The sequence below is a fragment of the Psittacula echo genome, assembly GCF_963264785.1.
Source record: "Psittacula echo genome assembly, chromosome: 1".
NCBI lineage: Eukaryota > Metazoa > Chordata > Aves > Psittaciformes > Psittacidae > Psittacula > Psittacula echo.
This window is the reverse complement of record NC_137735.1, coordinates 30,936,872-30,955,180: the sequence shown is the minus strand read 5'-3', so window position 1 is coordinate 30,955,180 and position 18,309 is coordinate 30,936,872. Positions and strand designations below refer to the sequence as shown.

At 41.9% G+C, this 18,309-nt stretch overlaps 1 protein-coding gene across 1 annotated transcript in view; it reads left to right on the top strand.

Moving 5' to 3' along the window:
• Positions 1-17,137, top strand: part of DLC1 (DLC1 Rho GTPase activating protein) — a gene marked incomplete at its 3' end in the record, with an annotated part of 214,437 nt that extends 197,300 nt beyond the window's left edge. The window contains exons 7-17 of the mRNA XM_080639214.1: positions 2,840-2,903; positions 5,751-7,177; positions 8,299-8,475; positions 10,419-10,578; positions 10,825-11,023; positions 13,344-13,557; positions 13,949-14,063; positions 14,966-15,187; positions 15,896-16,113; positions 16,296-16,469; positions 17,017-17,137. Coding sequence (XP_080495340.1) covers positions 2,840-2,903; positions 5,751-7,177; positions 8,299-8,475; positions 10,419-10,578; positions 10,825-11,023; positions 13,344-13,557; positions 13,949-14,063; positions 14,966-15,187; positions 15,896-16,113; positions 16,296-16,469; positions 17,017-17,137 — 3,091 coding nt within the window. The remainder of the gene's footprint in view (positions 1-2,839; positions 2,904-5,750; positions 7,178-8,298; positions 8,476-10,418; positions 10,579-10,824; positions 11,024-13,343; positions 13,558-13,948; positions 14,064-14,965; positions 15,188-15,895; positions 16,114-16,295; positions 16,470-17,016) is intronic.
• Positions 17,138-18,309: the final 1,172 nt, after the last annotated feature.

Here is an 18,309-nt window from a genome sequence, read left to right as displayed (position 1 = left end):
TTGCAGTTCATTAACAAGCATCGATTTGATGTGAAGATCTGTAGAAAATGCATGTGTGCTTATATAATCAGAAAGTATTGCAAAGTGTATGTGAAGGTTAGTGATGGTTGTATAGCTAGCTCTCATCCTGGCAAAGCCTAAGCTTAGTTTTGCAGATTCAGTAATGTGTTTGGAAGGCAGTTTTGCATATTTACTGTGTTTTTCAGTGGCCTGTAGGTCAAGGAACTGAGCACTGCTGAACTTGAGCAGAAGTTAGAGCAGGATGTGTGATGTATATAATGAAAATTGCAGACCTGAGGCAATAGCTGCAGACCATTTAGGTTTTAAAAGGGAAACTGGTTTTGTGATGAAATCATGTCAAATGTGTAACAGAACCTTTATTTGCCTCACTGCTATTGTATTTAACCTCACTCATTGGGGGTTACCTTATCTTTCGTTCATGTTCATTTTTGTGAGGTGTGCGCTGGGAGGTTTTTTTCTCTTAAGCACCCTCTGTGGAAACAGAGGTCTTTGCTCTACCGCTTTCCACCTATTTCAGGGGTTTAATTTGAGTAGGAGGTAAGTCTGGGGATGTAATCTTCATGAAATCAGAGATCGTCTTTATTAGCGGTCAGACAGGCTGGAGCTAGATAAAGCCTGATACAGGGATTTGATGATAACTTCTCTCTGCCTAAGTCAAAGGTTGTAACACTGTGAAATTTGTAAATTATTACGCAATATAGATCTGAAACCAGTTTAATATTTCCTGGCCTTGAGGTTCAGGAGTTTGAAGGAGAATGTTTTTATAGCAGAGAGGGAGACAGCTTTCTGCTGCTGTGCGGCCTCAAATCCTAGTTTTGTTGTGTAGTGTGTAGATGGGACATTCACCCTTCACCCGTGCCATACAGTTCCTCTCAAATTGACTGGACTTGTGCATGTACCCACCAACTGCAGCCAGCAGGACTGAGCTGCTGCCTTTTAAAGTCAGAGCAAAGACGAAAATAGAGAGATCTGGATAACTTTCCTAACCTGCCACTGCCCTACTATTTGACCCATGGCAGTTCTTCCTGTTTCTCTCCTTTTCTGCTGTGTTATGGCTGGGTCTAATTATAGATCAAACTGCCTTCTTTTTTTCCTTTTTTTTTTTTTCCTTCATAACTGCAGCAAAAGCACCAGTAGGAGCTTTTCCACTTTCTTTGATGGCCTCAGGATCAAGCCCTGTGTAAATACCATCTGCAACCAATCCTGTGCATAAAAGGCGAGGGGAAAGACAAGGAACTAGTAATTCTTCCTGTGCACACACTTTCTAGATTCAAGTTACAAGTTTCATGAGTCTGAAAAGATTCATCTGAAACAACAGGACAAGTCAGCAATTTTTTGTTTGTTTGTTTGTGGGGGTTTTTGTTTGTTTGTGTTTGGTTTGGGGTTTTTTTTGTATGTTTTTAGTTTTTCAAAGCTGCTGGTACAGGCTCTTCTTTACACTTTGTCCAAATAAATGTGAAAATTATACAACTTCCTTCAGAATGCATTAGACTTTTTAAAGCCCAGTTTTGTTCCTGTTGAATTGGGGCTGCAGTCTGGTTGTAGGAAAGGAGGGGCTCTGCTCCTCTACCTCTCCCTGCCCTTCACACAGGTAAGGCAACTGACCTGACAGAAATTCAACCCAACAAAGTATTGAAAGATTAGTTTGCAGCTCAATTGTACCCCCCGTACAGCCACACGAGTGGAAGTATTAGCACAAGGAACCAAACCATCACTTCCATAAAGCTGCTGCTTCGGTTTTCCTGCCTTCTGCATTACCTTGTTCTTGCCCTTTGCCTTGTCACAGCACCAGCATTTCTCTAACCACACTTCACTCGTGCAGGTTTTAGCTGAGCCATGATCCTGGAGTGGTTTCTGAGGTGACAAGGGCTGGGAGAAGGGCAGGAGACCATGGCAGCCTGGGCTCAGCTGTGCCTGAGCTGCCATGGAGCTGTGTGTTTAACAGTGCCAAGTTTTGCTCTGCTTTTTAAGCTGTTTCTGCTCAGCTGTGCACACTGAGCTTCTGGGGAGAGGGTAGAAGAAAGATACTTCTTTTATTTTAGGGATACCTACCAGAATTAGCTCATCAGGGAACAGAGGAATGCTTATAGTGCTTCAAGATATGCATCCAGACTATTGTCACAAGGAGGCTATTTAACTATTGTTGCTGCAGCAATTTAATAGTTTAAATTTTAGTCCTTCAGAACAACATTTTTATGTATAAAAGAAACTTACAGTTTAGAAAGGAAAAATCAGGTCTGTGTTTTGTTGTACATTTTTTATTTAAACTGGTGAGTTGTCTTGTCCCAGGACTGTACTGAAAATAATCATTGTTCACAAACAAAGTAGACACCTAATAAGTGGAAAATAAGTTTTCCTCTGAGAGGTTTTAGCTTATAAAGTACAATTTTAAAGCAGGATGCTTTTTTTCACACAGGCGTATGTACCTAGTGTCAAATACGAAGCCTTTTATTTTATTTTCAGTCTGTTGAGACTGATTGTTTCAGGGTTCAAATGTCTGCTGTTTAAGCAAAGGTAATTATTACATTTCATTGAATATAATGCACTTCTCAACTTAGACTAAGTTTCCATTCATTTCTCTTTACTTCGATTCGGGTAATTGTGACAAATAGTCATCCATCCCTCCCTCTGAAGTTAGAGTACAGCCAAATGTAATGGGTTAATGGTTAAGTATAATTAGGGCTCTAATTGAAACTCTGCTTGTGGCTATTTGTATGCAAAGCAGTTTGAGGACAGCCTTCACAAAAGCTTGTGAACTGGAGTAGCCTGTGTCAAAACACTGGAGTGTTCTCTTAATATGGTTTCCTTTGCTTTGCAGGCGCTTAAATACTTTAAACAAATGTGCAGTGATGAAGCTAGAAATTAGTCCCCACAGGAAAAGGGTAAGTTCCTTTAACATCTTCTCTTATATCACTGTACATTAATGAAACTGGAAAAAAAACCCACCACGTAGCAGATTGCTTAGCTGCGGTCTAGGATAACACCTGAGTAGAGCCTGGCAAAGGACACACAGTCAAAACGGTGCTTACATTTTATTTCGTGTTCTCACTGAGTGAAAACTGCAGGACTTGGCTGCGGGTAAAGGTTATTCATCTAGCAAACTCTTCCCCTGTGATGCTGCTCCCAGTGTGAAAGGCACTGGGCTTCTCTGCCTGCCAAAGAGGCTGCCCTTCCTGTAGTGTATAACCTGCATTCGGGCAGGGTTGTAAAGAGTAGGCTTGATGGAGGAGATCCTGACCAGCCACAGTGAGCTGAGCTGAATATTAGAACATAGTCTTTGGCATCGTCTTCATAGTTTTGGTTCTTTGCCATCACATTAGGATTGTATTATTTTATTATGATATAGACAAGATCAGTTAGACTGTGCTTGGCCTGCAAAGGAAAGAGATAATCCTTTGTAGAATGAGACACATTGTTTACTTATTTTTTAATTACATAGTTCGAAATTAAAGTAATATATTTACAAAATACATCAGGTACCTTTTTAGAAATGTTTCCAGGGCGCTCAGCAGGAATTAAAAGTTTTCCTGAATCTTCAGGATCCCTGTGGAGCATGGTGAGAAATACAGGAGCACCAACTGAAATTTGAATAAGGTAGTACCAATAGAAAGCTGAGTTGCTGGAATCTGCTAGTAAGGTACTGCTCAATAGCTGTCTTAAAACTATGTGTGTGTCCTAGGAGGGATCAGTAGTTTATACTGTCCCCTGGGATATGACAACTGCAGATAAAGATGACTGAGCTAAGGCAATACAATACTGCCCTACCCTTAACAAGAATGCATACAAATGCTCTGAGGTTGTTTACCAGGAATTAATCCCCTCTTTCCCTATCTGTTTGTGGTATGTTGGAAACAGCATCCAAGCTCCAGAAGATAACACTCTGAGGCAGCATATGTAGGAACTCTAAAAGTGGGGGTAGGCAGCTGGGTTGCTGTTTATGACCGCCAGAAGATTTCTCCTCCTTGTTTCTGAACCTTGTTAACACTGGAATGAGCAGTATTGCTGTTAGAGGTCAGACCAGACCCAACTTTAGGTCCAAGCCCCAGATCTTCCGGAGTCTGGATGTTACCTTTTGTTTCAGTCTTTCCTGATTTTCATTCACCACCCATGTTCTGGCAGATGGACTTGGATCCTATTCCCTTTTGTTGTTGAATTCATTAAAATCAATACTTAGCCCCTGAAGCTTTCTAACACAAGGGAAAAAATTATGCTGACAGAAACATATGTTTCCTTGTGTTTGCATTGACCTCTTTGCAAATTAAGTTCACTTTACTGCTCTTTTTTTCCCATTATTATCCACTGGTGGTTTCAGGTGACTTTTTTCCTCCTGAAAGCTTTCAATAAGCAAGACTCTTAGGTTTTCATCTGAGTCGTGTAGAAAAGTAGTTTATAGTAGTTGGGAAATGAAGAAGATGACACTTGCTCTGTGTCTCCTGTATTTGGTTATAAAAAATAAATATGGTGTTTCACTTATTTCCCGAGGTTATGAAATGTGCAATTAAAAAAAAAAAAAACAACCCAAAACACTAGGAGAGGATCAGGAACTAATGTATGCATAAATAAAATACTTGAAATATGACTAATTTACTTGTTTTTCAGAGAATAAATGTTTGTGTTGCTGGCACACAAATAGTTACAGTTTGGGGCATGCATGTTTGTTTTTAAATTAAAGCAGTCTAAACAAATCAAGTGAAACTCATGGAGCTGGGTGGCAATTAGTGTTTCCTGCTCTGAACACCAAAGGTTATTTTGTGGTTTCATGGTGTTGTATTAAAATATCTTCATTGGTTTTATTCTTCCAACGTGAAATTTTCCAGATATTTGGAAGACCAAATATGTCAGTTCCAGAGTCATTCCCTTTCAGTCTTTAGATGAAACGATTGTAAACGTAAGTGGTGTACGTGTAATTGTGCCCTCAGGCACTGCTCATACATCAAACATCATCAGTGGAGATGTTATTTACAATTTAGTTACGTGCTATACTGTCAGTGAGCTCTTGCTGCTCGCTATCGGTGAGTGTTAAAAGTTTGCCTGAAGCAAAACTGAACTAGAAACTTCACAAGACATTCTTAGAATGTTAGCTGCTAGCCTGTGGGAGGAAGAGTGAACCAGGTAAGAGCCTGGAGGCATCGCACTCTTTCAACACAAGAGCTTCTTTTGCTACCTCATTAGTCACAGCTTGAGACCGTTCAGACTTCCCGAATGAGTAAGGAATTAAGCCACTATAATTCAGAACATATGAGAAACATCTCATAATTGCAAAGAGGAGTATAAACACACAGCCGCTATCAACAGAGTGTAACTTTGGAGAGAGTCCAGAGGGACCCCAACCCCTGACTGACTCCAGTTTAAAATTTTATGCATGCCAGGAATTTCCATTGATCTGAGGGCTATCCACTGTGACCAATTAATTAAAAGTCTGTGGATACTAGGGTTTTTAGAAAAGAGCAATTTAAAGCAGATTGTATTGTTTGTTTCTTTTTATGAAGCTTGTATCTTTTGTATTTAAAAACTGTTAAAATATATTGCCTGTCCCTCGTTATCTTTTCCTGTGATGCACTTTATGGCCTAATCTTCTTCTCCCTGAAGTAAAAGACTGTTCTCACTTCAAATTCAGTGAGAATAAGGTCATGCTTAAAGCATTTTAGTGGGCATTGTATTTAAATGCAGCCGCTTTTGCTGTTCGTGCAATTTGCAAGCAGTACTTTCAGGGTTCTTCTCCTTTGCAGAGCGAAGATTCAGATGAAGATGAACCTTGTGCAATAAGTGGCAAATGGACTTTTCAGAGGGACAGCAAGAGGTGGTCAAGGCTTGAAGAATTTGATGTATTCCCTCCAAAACCGGACTTGAATACTCCTTCCCCAGAAGCTCCTCACCTTACTAACGCCGCAAGCCATGAGAGTGTGCTAACAGACCTCAGCGAACGCCAGGAAGTGGCTTCCATTCTGAGCATCAGTAGCACCAGCAGCCACCAACCAACCCTGCAGAGTGAGGCATCTACTACCAGAACAAACTCAGTCGTGAGCGTTTGTTCATCGAGCAATTTCATAGCAAATGATGACTCATTCAGCAGCCTGCCCTCGCCCAGGGAGCTGAATAGCTTCAGCTTCAACACGAAAGCCAATGAGAAGAACGCCAAGTCCAAAACAAAGAGCCTGCTGAAGAGAATGGAGAGCCTGAAGATCAAAAGCTCTCACCATGGCAAGAGCAAAGCTCCTTCAAAGCTTGGCCTTATTATTAGCGGTCCCATCCTGCAGGAGGGCATGGATGAAGATAAACTGAAACAACTTAACTGCGTGGAGATCTCTGCCCTCAACGGCAATCACATCAGCCTCCCCATGGTACGAAAGAGGAGCGTCTCCAATTCCACGCAGACCAGCAGCAGCAGTAGCCAGTCTGAGACAAGCAGTGCTGTCAGCACACCCAGTCCTGTCACACGAACACGCAGCCTCAGTGCATACAACAAAAGGGTGGGCATGTACCTGGAAGGCTTTGACCCCTTCAACCAGTCAACGTTCAGTGATGTGATAGAGCAGAACTTCAAGAACCGGGGAAGCTTTGCAGAAGACACGGTGTTTTTTATCCCCGAAGATCATAAGCCCGGCACTTTTCCAAAAGCACTCTCCAATGGCAACTTCTCCCCTACAGAAAACAATGCCTCTGTGAACTGGAGGACAGGGAGTTACCATGGACATGGCCATCTCAGCCTCCGCAGGGAAAACAGCAGTGACAGCTCTAAAGAGCTGGGCATGGGCAAAAGGCGTAACTCCTCCAGCTCAGTGACCAGCCGCCTGAGTATTTATGACAATGTGCCAGGCTCGATCCTGTATTCCAGTACGAGTGACCTGGCTGACCTTGAAAATGAAGACATATTCCCAGAACTAGATGACATCCTGTACCATGTCAAAGGGATGCAGAGAATAGTAAACCAGTGGTCAGAGAAGTTCTCGGATGAAGGGGACTCTGACTCAGCACTTGACTCCATCTCCCCATGTCCTTCCTCTCCAAAGCAGATCCATCTCGATGTAGATAATGATCGAGCAACACCGAGTGACCTTGACAGTACGGGGAATTCACTGAATGAAACAGAAGAGCCCACAGGGATGCAGGACAGGAGGGACTCTGGGGTGGGTGCATCGCTGACGAGGTCCAGCAGGTGAGATCACAGGCACTGGGGATTGAGGTGGCCCTGGTGAAATCCCCCTTTGCCCCACTCAGTTAAGGTGCAGTAGAAGTTGTAGCCATTCAGGCACTCACATGCTGTTCCTGTTGCTTCCCAAAGCAATTGGAGGCAAAGGAAGTATTTGTGCAAGACTTTTAGACAAGTGATTCCCACACTTCATAGCTGTATGTTTGTATGTTCAGCCTGAGTCGTCACTGAAAAGCAGCCTGCTCAGCGAGTCAGCGTTAGGAGGAATGTTAAGGCAGTTTTCGGGGATGATAATTCTTCAAACTGAAATGGTGTGTGGGAGGGAGAGGGACCTCAAGTAGGATTATTCACTTTTTAAATTGGATAGGAGAAACAGTGTCAGTGTGGTCTGGTTTGTGTCAGTGAGTAGTAAAAGCCTTGACTTTTAGACTGTTCCAAAAAATCACCCTTTTCAGTAGCCATCTCTTTCTTAATAGCATGCTAGAGCATTAAATCTGCAGGGAAAATGAGGTTTGTTTATTTTCTCTTCATCACTGTAGCACAGTGGGGAACTGCGGGAGTTCCAGTGGCCTCCCCGTTTCTTCTGGGTGTTTTATCATGGGATAGATAACTGTGTTTTGAATTGTGAGTAGAGCAAGGAGTTGAATTCTTTCTAGCTTTGTTTCCAGTTTTCCTTTAAAACTGGTGCAGATCATCTAGGGCCTGGTTTCTGCTGTCATTTAGTTTCACAGCTGCTTTTATAAACCTAATGGGACTTTCAGAAGTGCTTAGTTCCCATTTGATGTGTCTTAAAAAATTGGGCTTTTTTCTAAATGGAGCTTTTTGATTCGCACTGTCTTAATACCAAAAGGGCTTCTGAAGAAGGGTGTTGGAGCCCTTGGAGGATATCTGATAGGGCAGGAGCATGTAGTTAACTCTGAGCTGTGAGTCAGCTCACGGTGCGCATTCTCGCCTAAAGTACCTGTGCATGCTGCATTGCACCAGGTGAGGCAGAGAGGCCTGAGAAATTTCCCAGACAGCGGTTGACAAAGGCAGGGAGCTCAGCGTTACGTTTGCAGTAATTCCTGCACATCTTGCAGAGACATTTCAGTGACCAGTCCTTGTTCTGTGCCCCATCTTCTCTGCAGGCACAGGCTGAGGTGGCACAGCTTCCAGAGCTCCCACCGGCCCAGCCTCAGCTCGGCGTCGCTGCAGATCAACTGCCAGTCAGTGGCACAGATGAACCTGCTGCAGAAGTACTCTCTCCTGAAGCTGACCGCTCTCCTGGAGAAGTACACCCCTTCCAATAAGCACGGTTTCAGCTGGTAAGGACACAGTGCCTTGTGTAGAGATGCTGACTACACAAGCATGACAGTTGCGCTCATCCTGAGCATCACTGGGAAGATGCAATGAATCCCTCTATTCCTCTTTGTCCATATTTGCACTTCTTCCTCCAGCCTGTGCTGTCAGTGATTTGTGGTTTCCTAAGACAGGGCTAAAATTGCTAATCCTTTACATAAGAGTAATCTTATTAGGCTTGAGAAATGTTTATGGGGGCATGTAAGGGAACAAAAGCAGAACAAAAGGGAACAAAAACATCACTGCTTTTGTTCAGGGCAGCTTACTGAGTAGGAAGATGTCAACTATCCATAGCAAAATGAGGACTAGCTGTTTATTGAGACAGTTAGCAAACAGTAGCACAAACCTCAGTAGATCTTAATAGGCTTGCTTTTCTTCAGTTAGTCTTAAGTATTTGTATTGGTTTCTGTATATAATTATGTAATGAAATAATGTAAATTTCCTTCAGTTCTCGTATCTCATTAGCTGTAATCTGTATCCCCTCTTTAAAACACTATAAATCCAGTTCGCTTGCAAAAAAGATGGAGCGGGTGGGAAGAAAAGATGGGAGAACCATGGAGGTTTTGTAGGCAGCAGTTTCTGCTGTGCCCAGGTGTTTGTAACCCAGGTGAATGTTCCTTGTCGGAAGAATGGAATAGAAAGCTCTTTTATGATTGTATCTGCAGTAGAGCCTGTGTAACCTCCAGGATGCAAAAGACGCAATAAAATTTTTCTTCTCCTTACCACAGGCCAGCCTCCTCCCTTCCCCAGGAGTCATAGAGAGTATTTAGCTTCAGCATCAAAGTACCTCCTGTTCAAAGGCTGTTATTATGTTAGCCTTTCTAAATACAGAAGTTGTTTGTTCTGAAAGACAGAAATAAGTATTGACCAGTTATTCCTGCATGCTTCAGATTCTCAGTGGAGATCGCAATGTGTTTTTTCACATTCCATTGGCATGTTTTTTGACAAAGCACGTATTATTCATACATATATCAATAATGCCCTAATCTTAACTGTATGGCAATACAAATTGGTTCTGGTTTACTATGTAACAGATTAGTCAGCTGTAAATCTAATGTACTGTTTGTGTAGCTGTACTGTGTACTGAAATGTTAAGTAGGTCTCCCTGTTTTCCAGTGCCGCTGTGTCCTATTAGTTGTTGCACTGGACGTTAGCTTTTCTCCCTGTTTAGGAAAATGATCTCAATATTTTCACATTTTAGTTTTTTTTTCCCCTTTATGAAACCAGTACTCTTGGGGACCTGGGGGTAAATCATTCTTTTGTATTTAGTAACTTTTTCCTTGGAGTCATAAGCAGATGGAAAGGCCTCTCATTGTAACCAGAGTGGGAGGCAGGGGTAACAACAGTCACCGGCTGACAAGGAGGGGGGTCCCTCAAAGGGGTTGTTTATAGAGCTGAAGTTTTTAGCTGACAAACTCAAATGTATTACATCAGTTTCCTGCTGTTATGCACACTGGTGGGTGGTGGACCCAGTTTGAGAACTTTGCAGAGCAAGTAGTTGACATACAAAAGCTCATTGTTCAAATGCCCATCCTTCCCAAAACCTAAAGAAGCAGTGTTATAAGGGGTCACTGACCGCAGGATTTATTTTGACTCCTTGGCAATTTAATCTGGCCCCTGCAGTTTTACCCTGTAGCTTTTGTCCTACTAATATTGATGGAGTAGCACCACATTAATACTTACAGGCAGCACATTGCTCTGAATGTCAAGCCTTTTTCTTAGAGAAACTGTTTTCGGTCCTCTCCACCTTCCCAGCTCTGAGTGGATTAGCTAATTTATACCGTCAGTACTTTTCATACTACTAAAGTGTTTCACTTATTTTCACTGACTTTCCAAATTACTGGAAATACAGACAATAAATGGTCAACAGAGGTTTAATTTAATTTTGTCATTCCTTTTACTTAAATAGGGCAGTACCAAAATTTATGAAAAGGATAAAGGTGCCAGATTATAGAGACCGAAATGTGTTTGGAGTACCGCTGCAAGTCAATGTCCAGCGCACAGGACAGCCTCTTCCACAGAGCATTCAGCAAGCCATGAGGTACCTCCGCAACCACTGTCTGGATCAGGTGGGTTTTCTGTACTTTCTCTCATCCCATATGCATGCAGCACCCAGGGCCCAGCCTTCCATTAGTTTTTATTGTTCCGGGGTCAGGCTGAAAAAAGTAGGCACAAAAAAAGGACAAAATAGATAATTAATGCAGGGAAAGGTTTCAATGCAATTAGGACCTGTACATAAGAAGCTAAAGAGCATATTTATATTTCAGATTTGCTGGGCTCGTTGTTAATGTATTTACCTTTCCATATATATTTAGGTTGGACTGTTCAGGAAATCTGGAGTCAAATCAAGAATTCAGGCTTTGCGTCAAATGAATGAGAATTCAGCAGACTGTGTCAACTATGAAGGCCAGTCTGCTTATGATGTAGCAGACATGTTAAAGCAATTCTTCCGTGATCTCCCAGAGCCTCTCATGACCAACAAACTGTCCGAGACCTTCTTACAGATATACCAATGTAAGTAGTGAGATTTCTATGGTGGGGCCAAATGCTCATTTGTGTAGCAAGGGTGAAACTTCCTAATACTGCTCCTCTGGTCACTACACATGTTGCATATGTTGGTCTTTGCCTTTCTCCAGCAGCCATTATAGTTCACGCTGCCTCTTAAGGAATGGATTTTTGATGTTCCTGTTGCATAACAATTTATAGTACAAGTTCTTTTAATTTCACCTTTTTCTGTAGTTCAGGACAAACATAAGTCCTCCATCACTTGCTATAAAGTTTCCTCTCTTCTTTAAGCATGCTTGATATTATGGTTTAAAAATAAGCCCCATCTAATGTGTCTAGGTAGAGGAGCTGTGCAAACACTACGTGAACATCAGGGGCTTTCAGAGGGATTGGCAAGGCTACCAAAAAAATTCCGTTTTCATATAATTCATATTCTTCTCTCCTTCACCATAACTTTTGGAAGCAACCTTTAAGTTGAAAGCTTTTCTGTTACTGACTTGTGGCTACTTTACTGGTAGATATCATAAACAGAAAGTGCTTAGAACATAAAAAATGGAGTTTATCAATGCACATGAAAGAAATAATCCTTCTGAGATGGCAGGTTCAGCTCCAGCAAGGGAGAAATTCTCTTCTGTGAACTAGATTAATAGAGTTCTCCTAATTTTGGGCTGGATCTTTCTAAATGTTGTTTCCTCAACATTCTTATTCCATTGGGAGTACTCTCACTTAATAAATTGGCCAAAGGTGAATTAATGTTTGGTGACAAGAACACCAAACCTTTCTGAATTATTCATGGGGGTCCGAACTGACTGATGCCCTACAGGCACCTTGCTGATTCTGTGGTTTCTGTCCCTAACATCATCCCAGCTGTCTCCCCATGTATTCTTCCCATGGGAGCATAGCTACAAAAAGCTTACTGCAAAAACACTGTCTTTGAGTCCTTGCTGTAATTTGTGCCTTCCTGATCATAATGATTACCAAAAAGTTACAGGAATTTCCTCCAGAGCTCCATAGGTGGAGGTGACGGTTTAAAATAAAAACATACATGCCGTTATTTCAGTGCACACATTTTTTGTGTGTGTTTGGGTTCCCAGGAAGGTTTATGGAGAAAATTAATCACACTCTCCACTTCTGTGCATGTTAAACAGCAACTCTTAGTGGGTTTAGTGCCAGAAAAAGTTTGACAGATCATTGCAGAAGTATCTGTTACTTTCCTTTTGCAGGTGGTAGGTCTGAGGAATCCCCAGAGGTGGTCAGGAAGTATTATCTTTGTGTAAAGCAAAGAGCCTTAAAGCAGCTGTAAATTTTGCTTCCCTGCAAAGGACAAAATTTCCCTTTGCTTTAGTGTTACATACGAGGCTGCGCACTGGAATTGTCCGCACGTGGCTTAAATCTGCTTTGAGCTGATTGAGGAGAGAGTGTGGAAGACAGTGGGGTTTGCTTAAAATTGCTTTCTAAACTCATCTGCTAGCCTTACAAAGTTGCTGAAGCCCAAAGCAAATACCAGTTAAATATCTAGTTAGCACCACGTGTATTGTTGAGACATGCAGTGGGGTTGGTGTGGTGTTAACGATGATATAAATGCTCCAGGATTAAGACACTGATGTTGTCTTCAGAGATGGCTTTTTGGAAATCCCTTTATAAGAAGCAGATCTGATCTGGTTTATTTCATTTTTCTGTTTCCTTCAAGTTTGGCGGAGAGGGCCTTATATAAAGACACATTAAATTTTTCCAATGGCTGTTTGTTGTTAGTAACCACGGAGCTGTTTAATGGTATGGGGCTTCACAGCGTTGACTTTCTTTTTCCACTGCATGACTTTGAATGATCTGCTCAATAAAGCAGATCATACCCTGTGTTTGGTAAAGTACTTTCTGAGTATTTTATGACGTCATTGTTGAAGAGGTTTGCTAGCCAATTCATTTAATTAATTCACCTATTCTAAAATGCATTCATGTTTTGAATTTCTTTGAAAGCCAGAAAACCTCTAAATTGGTTGGACTGTGTTTGCTTATTCACTGCCTGACTCCAGGCTTCTGTCCTTTTAGTGCATCTGCGGGAGCATGTAACTATTGAAATTTAATCTAAAATTAACTCTGGCCTAGGCACAACTTCTTGCTTGCATTTCTTTTGAGGCAGGAAATAGCTGAGGTAAGTTAAAGTAGTGGGTTAAAAAAATGCCTTCATGTTTCCTACGATTGGTATGCATCCTGAAGGAAATCACTTCAAACTCGAGTCAAATATGTGAAGCTGGAGTTTGCTTTGGGGTGCATTCATGCTGTGTGTATGGAAAATCAATGGACTGATGAGAGAATTACTAATATTATGCAGATGTGCCAAAGGATCAGCGTCTCCAGGCTATCAAGGCTGCCATTATGCTTTTACCTGATGAGAACAGGGAGGTCCTCCAGATTCTTCTCTATTTCCTGAGTGATGTCACAGCCGCAGTGAAGGAAAACCAGATGACACCGACAAACCTGGCTGTCTGCTTAGCACCTTCCCTCTTCCACTTAAACACTCTCAAAAGAGAGAATTCTTCCCCAAGGTATGTTTCGGGAGCAGGGCTTGTTGCTGCTGGTCCTGTACCACAGCTGGCAGTGATGTGTAACAGGTGGCATTGACCCTACCAGTTGTGATCACTTCGGACACCTCAGAGGGCAGGGGGCATAGAACAGTTAAGAGATCCTACCTTTTGGCAGAAATCTGTTAAAATATAAGCAAGTTCATAAGAAGGAAGAAACGGGAGAGATTCCAAAGAAAAAGTTTAGAGCATAGTGAGAGAAGTCGGTAACACCATGCCAAGATTTGGTCATGGGCAGCACTGCTCTAAATCACCAACAGATTTGGGAATCCTACTGTATTTTTTTATCAAACGTGTCTCTTGCTCTGCATTAAATAACTGGATTTGTGCATGTGTGCTCTTTTCCCTTGGGAAGGGTGATGCAAAGAAAACCAAGCCTGGGAAAACCCGATCAGAAAGACCTAAATGAAAATCTGGCTGCAACCCAAGGGCTAGCTCATATGATCGCTGAATGCAAGAAGCTCTTTCAGGTAAAACACCTATTTGCAGAACTGATGGGTGGAATATTGGCCAACATGGCTTACATCTGCTGTGTAATGGAAAGCTAGGAATGTCTCTTCATTAAAATAAAGTTTAATACATGATAAATAACATTTAAAAAAACATTTGCATCCTGATCTGGGTACATACATGAATTGGAAGTGGTGCCAGAAGAGAGTTCTTTTGTTGGCACTTGCACTCAAAAGTCAGGAAGCAGCTGTGGGCTTTGGGACTTTTTTGTTACATCCAGGCTGCATTTGAAATACGTTTCCAAGCTTCTATTGTACAGCCGTGAGGGTCTATGAACTTCAGCTCTAATTACAAAGCAAGAAGCTATTTCCAGGAATGTCAGTGCTTGTTTTATACTTAAATTCCCAAGAGTTAGCAAGGCTAGGCCACAGAAGCGTCCTGGAATGTGACACTGTCAAAACGTAGGTTGAAGGGTCTGTAGGAACTAAAGCATGCTCCCTCTAGGGCCTGGGATAGAGAACTAGACAAGTCAAGAGCCCTGGTTTTCTTCACTGTCATCGAGTCTTTTCAGAGCCCTCAACTGAAGACATGCCTGTCTCTTTTCTTGTGGCTGACAACTGATGCCTCCTTCCTTCAGTCTGCAGGATAAACTGTGCTGTGGGAATGGATCTGAGTTGTGTAGCAAAGAGGGATACTCTGCAGAAAAAAATAAGATACCCCATAAATGAGAGATTAATTTGAGCTAAAGTCACATGCTTAATTTTGGCATTTTTTCACATTGAGTGACTGGGCATATATGCATTCCATGACTTCCTTACAAAACTAGTGCACCCATCTTTGTGTGGCTGTCAAGCTGCTAGACTAACTCTGTGATGTGGGGAGAGAGCTGCAAGAGAATGATTTCACCCTTGTTGCCCCTCAGATACCCGAAGAAATGAGCAGGGGCCGGAACTCATACACGGAGCAGGACCTGCGTCCCCTCAGCCTGGAGGAGCTCCGGGGCGGTAGCAGCACCACTGAGCCCACTGACTACCACTGCTACCTCCAGGACTGCATGGACGACTTGCTCAAAGAGATGAAGGAGAAGTTTAAGGGCTGGGTCAGCTGCTCCACTTCCGAGCAAGCAGAGCTGGCCTACAAGAAGGTATGCACTCTGTCACTCATGCCACAGCTCTGTTTTTTTAGCTCATCTTCTCTAATATGAGCAGGCTTTTGACAGGATATTACAGAAGGTTCAGTGTACACCTTTACGTTGCAGGTATATTTGAGAAAAAAAACCCTTGATATTTTGACATAGTTGCACACCATCAAAAAACAACCTGTCTTTCAGCAGTAGTCAACTAACATGCTCTGATTTGTGTTCTTCTGTTTATCCAGCCCAGGAATGTTCACTGTATTGCATTTACATGCCTTCACTCAGACATGCAAAGCCTTGACAGGCTGAGTGAAGCCTCTAAGCACTGTCAATATGCAGGTTGTAGGAAAGAAGTTTCTTGCCTCTAATCTCTCACGGCTCAAAGCTAGCACAGGGAGAAGTGTTTCAATGAGATTTTTAACAAATAAACTTGGGAAATTAGGCTAGTATTATTCTATAGCATCACAATTTAATGGTGGCCTATACTAGAGAAGTTTTAAATTAAACTGTAATTTAAAAACAATTTGGAAGTCAGTGTGCAGATGCCTTTGGCTGTTATGAAAACAATCTTAGTCTGAGCTTATGACAAGCTTAATAAAACATACGCATATACGTGTGTGCATTTAATTTGCTGTATTTAGCCAACACTAAAACAGAAAGGAAAAGAAAGTGTCAGGAAGAGTAAAACTGAGGACTCTGCTGATTGATTTTCTCCAGGTATGTGAAGGTCCCCCACTCCGGCTATGGAAAACTACCATTGAAATCCCAGCTACGCCAGAGGATGTGTTAAATCGTATACTTAAGGAGCAGCATCTTTGGGATGAAGATCTTATAGATTCAAAAGTAATCGAACCTTTGGACAGCCAGACAGATATATACCAGTATGTCCAGAACAGCATGGCACCTCACCCAGCCAGAGACTTCGTAGTCTTAAGGTAAGGCTTTTATATGTGATGATATTTATACCGTACACATAGCGCAACCTTGACTATGATTTCTGTATATATGGGTAAATATCTGTGTGTGCATAACTTGATGTCTTACTAGATGTTTGAATTAGATGTTTCATTACTGTTTCTCAAAGATAAGACTTTATTTTTTCTTCTTTTTTCCTTAGAACATGGAGGACAAATTTTCCCAAGGGAGCTTGTGTGCTTCTAGCAACCTCAGTGGACCATGACCGTGCTCCTGTGGCAGGTGTTAGAGTCAATGTGCTCCTGTCTAGGTATCTGATTGAGCCCTGCGGGTCAGGAAAATCTAAACTTACCTACATGTGCAGAATTGATTTAAGGTATGAGTTTCTACTTTGTCTTTTTGTGGTGGTAACTTTTCTTGTACAGTTTCCATGTAGTCAGTGCAAAATTTAGACTGTTCAACAGGATTTAGCTTGGCCAGTAGTAACGTACTTCTCAAAGGCATACACAGGTCTCTGAGATGTCACAGAAAATTGGCTTCAGTGCACATCTAACAGCAGGTGTGGTTTGTTGCATTAGAAACATCCAGTATGTGCTGCACCATAGCTACTGGTATATAACCCCACCCCTTCCTCTGACAGATGTATCTGGATGCAAGGACATAATAATTTTAATATTAAGCTAGTAAAGAGGAACAAGTTCACACAATTTTCTGTAACTTTTCCTCGTAACTTTTCATCACCGTGGCAAACTTGTCTTGGAGCCAGTCTATACATTAGTAAGGCTGAGCTGAGCAATAAGCAGTAATAAGGAGATTTTGTAGTCGGGCATTTAACCAGCTAGATACGTATTTGAATCTGACTGAGAAAATGCATGCAAAGTTACTGGTACCTAATTCATCCTCACGTTTTCTCCACACATCAGGGGCCACATGCCAGACTGGTACACCAAGTCTTTTGGACACTTGTGTGCATCTGAAGTTGTTAAAATACGGGACTCTTTCATTCATCAGAGTCTTGAGAACAAGGAAGTAAAATCCAGGTGACTACTGAAGAGGAACAGCCACGTGCTCCACACATCAGCAACGCAGACATTATCTAAAACCGAGGCTCGTCCACTGCAGACGGGACTAGTGTACCATCTGCAAGTCATGTCATGAAGGGATGACAGCATGAGAACTTGACTGTGAGCACTGCATTACTGGACTGTGGCCATACCATACACTTTAAAGCTGCTTCCTGTCTGTGTAAGGTCTATAGTGTAGGCCTTGACTGGAATACATAGGAGGACTGTGCAAGAAGAAAACAAAAAAATATTGTACTATTAGATGGTTTGAATTGCTTCTGAGAAGCAAAATTCTTTAAATGCAAAATATATTATGAAAGATGGTGAAGGTTCATCATTCCCATGTGAAATACTTAGCTTTATGTACATATTCATGTATTTGTAGTGCGTTGAGGGACTGGCGTATCCACTGGAATAGTTGGTACTCTTCAATGTGTTCTCACTGAGATAAGCGGAGAAAGGTTTGCACAGAGATTGAAGTGTGAATGAGTGTGTTAATGGTTGAAAGGATAGCAGAAGTCGAACTTGAAATGTGTCTGGTACACTGAAAGGCACTCAGAATGGATTTTAGTATGCTGGATACAGTTAAACCTAGAATGGGACTTGACTGTGGACCAGGAGTAGCCATCCTTCCCATGTGCCAGTTCTACCTTTTCCTCAGCTCTAACCTTATTAAAAACCCTAAGCAGATGCTACAAGAGGCTTGCTCTGATTACTATCCAGTCCTTATCCAGATGATCTTTTAGGAGTGGATAGCAATTCTATAGCAATTTTAAGTAAATAAATATACTTTTGAGCAACATAGCAGCTTAGAAAAGCAATATCTTTGAAATGGTGAAGAGAGCCAATAATCTCAGTCATTAATTTACTGAAAAATGTTTGTTGCTTTTACTCCTACCTGCATTAACTATAAATGTTTTAATGGAATTGTGTATATTTTACTGTATTCTAATGGCTCAAGAGGAAGAAGTCAACACTGGAGTTGCGGTGCTGGGAAGTGGCAGGACTCCTGCAGCAGCAGGTGGGGTGAGGTGGCTAGGAAGAGTCAAACAAACTCTCCTTTTCTCTCCCTTCTTTGCCGGTTTTCCTAAAAGCCGCATGTTAACACAAACAGAACCTGGATGTAAGCAATGTGGAGGGTTATTTTTGAGG